The sequence below is a fragment of the Urocampus carinirostris genome, chromosome 6 (genome assembly GCF_059441175.1).
Source record: "Urocampus carinirostris isolate Australia breed hairy pipefish chromosome 6, RoL_Ucar_1.0, whole genome shotgun sequence".
NCBI classification, from domain to species: domain Eukaryota; kingdom Metazoa; phylum Chordata; class Actinopteri; order Syngnathiformes; family Syngnathidae; genus Urocampus; species Urocampus carinirostris.
Genome location: NC_142354.1, coordinates 7,009,997 through 7,019,318, shown reverse-complemented (window position 1 = coordinate 7,019,318; position 9,322 = coordinate 7,009,997). Strand labels below are relative to the sequence as shown.

Here is a 9,322-nt window from a genome sequence, read left to right as displayed (position 1 = left end):
GGAAAGGCAAATCGATACACCGAATGCTGTTATAATATACAACATTAATATCATTTAACAATAAACCATGCTTCTGATATTAATTTTATTCATATTAACGTTTGTATAAGCCCCCCTCTCTCTGGTAAAACTTTAATGTTTTTACAGATACTTCACATACCCTGAAACACATAGAAGCTTGCTAAGGATTCATTGATCAAGAAAGGGGAGAAAGTAAATAAAACAGGACATACAAAAGCCAGTATGTCAAGAGCCAAGCAGCCGCTTGGGCAAGGTTCTAGAAAAGATCTTGTAGAAATGATCGATGTGAGTAACACATCAGCAGGTGCTAAACTACCCCACAGAGCAAAACATCCCAGGGTAATATAATCTGATGGACTAATGCAGAAAGCATCCCCTGACTTGGCTGCTCAGGCAACTGTTTTTTTCTGTGTCCTCTCAATCTTTGTGGACACAAGACACCATACGAAAAAGACAACAAAAAATGTCCTTAATACTTCCGTCATAGTTTGGGGTAAAATTAAGATTGCACCGATCGGCCCAACAAATCTTATTTTGTGGGAGAAGTTGCACAATCGGTGATAGACTAAATACTGTTTGTAATCTCCCGTTGCCGTATTTTGAAGTTGTTTTTGTTTGACTGATCCCGTTTCAACACTGTTCTTTATTTTAAAAAAAACAATGAGTCGTGCACATAGTTAAAACAACATATTATCAGTCATTATTACAAGAACACATTATAAAATGGTTGCCCTCAACACTAAGCTGTACTTAAAAAGTAGTTTTCTGCTTCAGAAAATGTTGTGAACCCTGATTTGATATATTTGCATAGAAGATGTATACGTAAAAGTTCAAGTCAGTGAGAGTTTGTCATAATATATATATATATATATATATATATATATATATATATATATATATATATAATATATTGTCAATAATATTCGTGTATTATTTTACCATTAGATATTTATAAGACATTTAAAATGTGAGCTGGTACCTTGATGTGTACGCCATCCACAGCAGAACTAATGGAATCCAAGGAAGGGACATGTCGGACTGAACCAGACTGGTAGCTATTTAGAGACAAAGAGCATTTGCGTAACTATTACATAAACTACCACCGTTGTGTGTACTTTTTTCAGTAAAAGCTTACCTGCTGATGCTACTCTTACGTGACATTGAGTTGTTGGGAGAGGCTGGTGGTGTTTGGTAAGTGTAGGTGAAGTCTGAACCTTTCAGGTCCAGTATAACCTGAGGGTGAATAAAACTACTTCTGATTAGCAATCTCTGTAAAATCAACTGACAGCAATATTCACTTGGAATGATCATAGTGAAATGTAAAGCTTCGAGTATGAGAACAAAAAAATAAACAATGTCAGTGAACATCAAATAAAACTCGCCTTAGAAGTCTAACACGTCCACAAAGTGGCGCCAGAGTACAGATTTTTTTGCCTAACCTAAATAAAATCAAAGTTATGATAAATGGTCTGCATTTATTTGCCATTAAGAGTCAGTTCCAAAGAAGAAAATGTGCAATCCTTAAATGCAAACAGGAGGCAGCAAAAAACTAATATGCACATTTTAAATGTATGGGAATGTCCGTTTAAACCCGCAGTGTAAATGCAGTAATGGCCCACGTAAAAGCAGAAGCTGACATTGAAGTGGTGCATAATAGCACACCTGCTCGCTGGCTGGTGGCAGTTTGTTGGGCTCTGATGTGAGCGTGGTCAGGTCCTCCAGGATGGTCTGCAGGTGGGTCACCTCACCCAGCATGTTGATCTCGTGATCCTGATCAGTATAGAAACTACCATTAACGCATTTTATTCTATTAGGGATTTGGCGCACACACACACAAACACACACACCAGCACTGGCTTCAGCAATGTAACAAATGTGCAGTAGCGCGCTCTCTCCTCAATGAGCGCCCGACACACGGCTCTCTTCTCTGTCTCCTCTAAGACTGCGTAGCGCGAGTTTACATCCTGCAGTGCACTGTCTAGCTGGCCGCGCACTGCGTCTTTCCCTGCACAGAAACACACAAGAGACGCTTGATGGTTATGTTGCTGACTAATCCATGTAGTTGAATGTACCCTTTATAAAAGGTAGGAAGATAAATGAACACCAGAATATTTCTTTTAGATGAACAGCAGGTTTCATGGTTCACGCATTAGAGAATCAAAGACTGCCGTTTTCTGCAGGGGGCAGTAAAGACTGCCGTTTCAGATACTCGCAGATTTACATATGTCCTTGACTGACATTTACTCTGAATATTTTCAACCCCTTACAGTTACTATAAAATTTCCAATCCAAGAAGTACCCAGGGTAAATTGAATGCTGTTCTTAAACTGTTGAGAATCTGGACGGTTTTGGCCTCTTTTGAAGGTAACACCCTGAAGGTTATCCTAAACTGAAATAATCACTGAAAATTCTACTAACATCTAGTAATCAGAGTTGGAACATACAGAAATAGAAGTTTTATTTTCGCTTGAATTTTTTTTTGTCAATCAAATGCCTGCAAGAGTGTATCATTGCCATTTGAGCTGAAAAATAGGTAAGACAATAGGTTGAATGAAGCCTTACCTAGTACCTTGACAAATTTGATCACAATCTGAAAAATGAAAACTTTTATTCTACTCATTTTTTTCAATGGTAGGTGTAGGCTTTTCCAAAAATGGCCATTTGGAGACAACCAGTTCAGAGCTGAAAGAGCTGTAAATGTTTGACTTCTCTCTCCAGGTATGAATCGATGATTGTGCACACTTGCGCATAATAATGGTGTGTAAAAATGAATTACGATTGGCTTTGCGCACTTTTACCTTCGGCTCTGATTTGAATACACACATCAAATGTGTACATATTTACGCAGAGAATTCATTTGCGAACCTATGTGTCAATAAAGAGTTTTTAAGATTGGTCATGACGTTGTTTTAGTTTTAGTTTTTCACGGCGGCGCAGTGGTTAGCGCGTGTGCGGCACAGTTCTGAGGTCATGAGATCGTACCTCCTCTGTGGAGTTTGCATGTTCTCCCTGTGCCCGTGTGGGTTACCTCCGGGCACTCCAGTTTCCTCCCCCATTCCAAAAACATGCATGTCAGGTGAATTGGCCGGTCCAAATTGTCGCTATGTGTGAATGAGCGAGTGAGTTGTCTGTCCCTGTGTGCCCTGCGACTGGCTGGCAACCAGTTCAGGGTGTCCCCTGCCCACTGCCCGAGAATGGCTGGGATGGGCTCCAGCACCCCCGCGACCCTACTGAGGATAAGCGGAGCAGATAAAGGGTGGATGGCCTTCATAGTTTGTCACGGGCTATGAATTATAAAAAAAATAATCTTGCAATTGCATAAGAGCGGTGTCAGTCATAATGTCAGAGGCTAACGGAGGTATTTAATTTATCTCACATATCTGTTTATTTTAAAGGGGATTTATGAAGCCAAACAGGCGGATACAACGAAGATCGTCAAAGAATGCAGGAATGAGTAGCCTGCAGACAGTTTCTGAAAATATTTCACCAGCATGGGGGTCATTGCAATTTTCTAGTAAGTTTAATTGCTAACGAACAAGATGTTTTCATAGTTGACTTAACTTCTAATAATTCTATCCTGGTAATAAAGTAGTAGCAACATAGTAACAACTATAAGTTGATATTTTAGAGATGTATATTTTAAAATGGTAGTCCATTGTACCAATACGTAACAAAACAAGCTCTCGGATTAAAAAAAGGCTGCCGACTCCTGATTTAGAGCAAGACCAGTGCAAACAAATGCAAATGACCTCTCAATTGGCGTTAACTGTCATATTAACAAGAAAAAGTGTTCTTTTAAATTGCTAGCCTGGCGTTACAAGTAGTCATCAGAGCAGCACATTTGTATGTTAACAGGAAGTTATTTACTACAGGAACGAATACAAATCCTATACGCTCAGGTAGAATAAGAATATTCAGGGGAACAAATTATTTTACTCCGGTGTGATAGCTACGGACTGATAATGGAAAATATGACATCACAGTTATGGGACTGATAGCAAAAAATAGGCACAATACAGCAATCCCTCGGTTATTGCGGTTAATGGGGACCAAAACCACCCGCGAAAAGTGAAAATCCTCGAAGTAGCGACGCCCCTTCAAAAATGCCTAAAAAGATAAAAATAAATTATTTTTTTTTTTTTTAGACTCGCGAAGCTCCGAACCCGCGAACGTGGAACCGCAAAGTAGCGAGGTCCCACTGTAGTAGGTCATTTTGAGTCCCACTATAAAATTCAATCAGCCTACACAACATATTAGAAAGATTCAAAGCACCTATGTACCTCATTAAAATGTTGCACTCTTCCTATATATAGTATGCTGGAGGCATCAGAGAGAAAGTGCATTGACATTCATGTGGCTCAGGATGTGTACATACAGCACTGTTGTGTTGTGTTTTGAAAATTATTGAGTACGGGGAGTTTTGTATTGTTTAAAGATTGTGTTCCGTCACGCTCCTGTCTTTGTGTTTGTGCTTGAACACAGATTTAATTGGCTCCATGCCACTCACTGATTAAGATTGACAGTCTGCAAGCAACTGACTTAATCCTAACAAATGTGTTACTTTTTCATACTTGACATCTATATAAAGATGCCTCAACATTTAGTGTACATGGTTTGATGTCTTTACTCCTTGGGCAGGTCATCACAGCCATAGATTTGCTAAGCTATAGTGAGACCTTCACTCTCAGAATTGGCCGAACATTGTTTGCTCTATGTAGTTTCTTCTCTATGCACCAGCATTTGAATAATTTGTTTGATTTACCTATGTGCACAATTAAGATAATGCCACATGATAATAATGAGTGATAACATTTTTCTTAGCAATAGCACGTGCTTTGGGGAACAATGTTTTCACTCAGGATATTGTTTGTTTATTGCAGAAACACACATTGATACCATTATACTGAGCAACCCCATAATCACATACATATGCACTATTTATGTCAGTATTAGAGGTAAGATCGGGCCCCAAAAAAAACAGCCTAACCCGGTCCGAGGGTGGAAAACCCGAACTAACCCAAGCCTAACAGATTCACTGGATTTGAGGGAGGGACCCAGCCTGTCAAAAACCCGAATTTTCGCAATGAACAGCCCAGCACGAAGTGCAGCAGTATGCACGGTACGCGGATTACCTCAAAAACGTGATATTTGCAATTTCCGACAACAAACGGCTTGTAGGAGACGGGGGGTAGACGGTGTTAATCACCCTTCCAAAGTCACCAAGGGTACCGTGCATATTATGCAGATCCTCCACGGAGAAAAAGAAAACATCGAACACATGACGAGTGGAACATTAAAAATAATAAATCAGCGAGAGAGAGAAGCTTATTATTATTTATTTATTTAGACCTGCGAAGCTCTGAACCAACCAACCTCATGTTCGACATTTTAAGCCCAAAACTGGCCAAAGATCTTACTTTTAGTAGGTATAAATGTGCTCAAAATGTCTTGTTGTTACAGTTATTGACAAACAATGGAATTCATCAATTGATTGATTGATTAATTAAGTCAAAGTCTCTCCAACACTACTTTTCGAAGACATGTTTACCAGAGCTCTGTAATGTGTTTGTAAAGAAAAAATGACACACAAATTTTTTTGTTTTTCACTAGCCAGTTATATATAATTGGATTTACAACGGCATAAACTGTATAGTCAATATCGAAAAATTGACTTCAAAAATATAACAAATAAAGCTGCTGCAGTGAATAATCGTATGCACACATTCGCAAATACCAATCACACACACATACACAGACCATCTATACGTGAAAGGGTCAGTTTCTCATAGCTCAAAAAGGTTCAATGTTGCTGTACTGCCATATCCGCCTAACATGTACCTGCTATAGAAACATACCTACATAAACACAGCTGCGCACACAACTTAGGACTGGGACTTAAAAAAAAGAAAACAGCAATTTGCCCATGTGAACGTTGAGGAAACATTTTCTTATCTCTCCCCAAACCATAACACTGGTAGAGTAACTTATTAGAATTTTATGAAATGACTCGGCAACTAAATTCATGATTGTCTCTTAAAGGTCAAATACTTTAGTTTGTTCCTTTCTGAATTCTCAATTTGCAAGACATATATATATATATATATATATATATAAAAAACCTTTTTAATTGAGTTTTTTGTCTATTCATGTAATTCATTATTTTTTTCCTTTTAAAATGTTATATTTATGAAATTGTGTCCATTATTCCACCAATTTCCATGTGTCGAGACAACATTTTTCACATCGATATCCGTTACATTATCTTCTTTAAAGCCAAATTTATGTCATCCTGTTGTTTTAAAAGCTAATATTAGAAAAATAATCTGCGAATATTTGTCTCTTATTTGTTGAAATGCAATTTCAATTTACAGACGCTCCCCGACCTACGACCATTCGACTTACGTAAAACCGTAGATACAAACATTTTTTTTCGGGATGTCAGAAAATATCCAGGCATTGCTGTAAATTAGATTTTGTATTGTGTGCACCTTTTTCGGAGTACAGGACATTACTGTAGTGCTTCTTTCCTCTGCTGCCGTCGTGTGGCGTTGTTTGAGGTCACCTGGCATCAACCCGGAAGTGAAAAAATCCGCTTCCTCTTCCTAATTCGTATGTAAACATCTCTCCTTCACCTGCTCGTAATCCCACTGCTGCCACCAGTAGTGTGTAGTTTTGTGTGGGTAATGGATTGCTCCTCTTTCATGAAAAAAAATACTCAAACACTTACAGTATGGTCTCTTTGTAAACAGACCAAACTCTCTCCAAAAATAAACTCTCACGCCCACCTACATTGTCACACCAACTCTCGCGACATTCGCTGCCCTACTGACATCATTCATGCGCATCTCACATTTGACACTACACTATCTCCAGCGTGCTAAGAACTTTGACGTTTTTATTGTTCAATATCTTGTGCATCCATTCAATATGGTTGGTGTTAAGTGTAAAAAAAGAGGCGAGATGTTTCTTTTAAAACGAAAGTGGAATAAGAAAGCTTGACGCGGTTGGGAAAACTGTCTGAACGCTTTTTTTCGGCCACTTTACCACGGAGTAGGACCTCTTGAAGCGTATCTCCCAAAAGTAAGTTAAACCTCACTTTATCATTATAGAGCATGTTATTTTTTTAGTACAAACAATACAGATTACTTATAAAAGCTTTAAACATACTTACATACATATTAAACATACAAATATAGCACAGAAGCAACTGACGTCCAAATTCAATTTAAGAATGATCATCCGTAACCTAACTAGTTCGTAAGTCAGGCAGTGGATGTTCATCCAAAATGAATGTTTGCATCTTGAAGCAATTGAAAAAAAATCCTTTGTTTTTTTATTAGAGAGCAAAGCTGACACAAATTTCAGATTTGGTTATTCTTATATAGTGACCTTCTCATTTAATTCTTTAATATTATAAAAGGTCACCTAATTATTTGCCGAAGCACGACTGGCTGCATGCTGGTCGTAGGGTGCAGATGTGCATCTTTGTGTTCCTTTTCCCACCTTTAAAGGCAAGGCACTCTCGAAGGACATTTAGCATTTCAATAATCTTTAACAGCTGGTGGCCAGGTGTTCCAAAATATTTTCTGGCCCTTTGTGCCAAATTAGGAGTTGTCCGAGACACTCCTGAACACAATACTGAAATGTGATTTAAATAACATTCATTGGCCCCAGAATGAGCAGGTTTATGTTACAAAATGGTACTAAGTTCAGTTAACGTTTGCCTAGAGTTCATTAACACATGCCCAGGTAAAGCCCTGGCCTGATTTTTTTTTTTTAAATAACAGTTTTCTATCTTAGTGCATGTCTACTGGTGAGGCGCCCTGCATTTACAGGTATTTATAAAATCTAGACGCCAACTAGGTAGGTTTCTGGGAAAACTTTCACTGATGTAAAAAACAAGGTTGTCTGCATTCCCGACACACGCTCACAAATACATTCACATCTAATAACACTGGGGTAATGCTAGCCTGAGGCAGCCTAAACTGACATTTGCTCACTAACAGTGATAACAAAAAGGTATGCTGGACGTTCTGTTCTGCTCTGATATTAACCAATAAGGTGAGAGCAAGTTTCGACGGGGTAAGACAATTCCACAAAAGAACGAGCAGCATTAATTGTGAAGTGACTTGCTTGGCAAAATAACATTTCGGCGAAGTATGAATTAAATGTAAAAGAATTAGTAAGCTAAGCAACAGCGTATCCACTACCCTGAACCTAGACAAATGTAATATCACCCATAGCGACTCGGTCAAAAATCTAGGTGTTATATTTGATCCTAATCTGTCGTTTCAGTTACACGTGAAAAATATTACTAGAATAGCTTTCTACCACCTCCGTAATATTGCGAAGATTCGTTCGATGCTGTCCCAATCAGATGCAGAGATTTTAATTCATGCGTTTATTACTTCTCGGCTTGATTACTGTAATGTATTGCTTTCTGGTCTCCCGATGTCTAGCATTAAAAGTTTGCAGCTGGCTCAGAATGCGGCAGCTAGACTTTTGACTAAGACCAAAAAGTTTGAGCATATTACTCCTGTATTGGCCAACTTGCACTGGCTCCCAGTCCACTTAAGATGTGACTTTAAGGTTCTCTTATTAACATATAAATGTTTGCATGGGCTTGCACCCTCTTATCTCTCCCATTTGATTTCCCCCTATGTTCCTGCACGGAGTCTGCGCTCGGAAAATGCCGGTCTACTTGTGACTCCGAGAGCCAAGAAGTCTGCGGGCTCGAGAGCGTTCTCCATCCGGGCCCCGGTGTTATGGAACGCCCTGCCTCTGGAGATAAGATCTGCAACCTCAACGGAAGTTTTTAAATCGAGGCTTAAGACACACTTCTATTCCAAAGCATATGATTGATGCCCACCTCATATTCTGTTTTGTCCTGTCTTTTTCCGACGCCTGCCTGGCTGATACGAAGGAGAAGGATGATTTGGGATGGGTCAGCGGACCGGCGTCTGACCTGCAGCATGTCAACCCCTGCATTTACCAGCTGGCAGAGACGGGAGGCAGCGTCGTGGCCGTCATAGACTTTTTGGACTGGTTTGCAGGCTGGGGGCGTCGTTGATGTCATGCACTTTCCGGACATTTTCAACATCTTACCTTATGTTTACTATTATGTGTACAGTAATGCTAATTGTAATTCACCCTGGTCAATCCTGGAAGGGGGATTACCACATGTGAGGTCCTTTCTCAAGGTTTCTCTTTTCTCCTCACACTGAGGTTTTTGAGTTTTCCTTGCCCGCATGCTGGTTTAAGATCAGGTAATTGTGTAATTTTGTAACTGTAATCCTGTGCA

General features: G+C 39.3%; 1 protein-coding gene across 3 annotated transcripts in view; it reads right to left on the bottom strand.

The window, feature by feature from the left end:
* Positions 1–9,322, bottom strand: part of mtss1 (MTSS I-BAR domain containing 1) — a 59,432-nt gene that overhangs the window by 8,783 nt on the left and 41,327 nt on the right. For all 3 annotated transcript variants that reach the window (XM_088337651.1, XM_088337652.1, XM_088337653.1), the window contains exons 7-10: positions 1,869–2,026; positions 1,684–1,791; positions 1,157–1,254; positions 1,001–1,076 (exon numbers count right to left, since the gene is read on the bottom strand). In XM_088337651.1, coding sequence (XP_088193777.1) covers positions 1,001–1,076; positions 1,157–1,254; positions 1,684–1,791; positions 1,869–2,026 — 440 coding nt within the window. The remainder of the gene's footprint in view (positions 1–1,000; positions 1,077–1,156; positions 1,255–1,683; positions 1,792–1,868; positions 2,027–9,322) is intronic.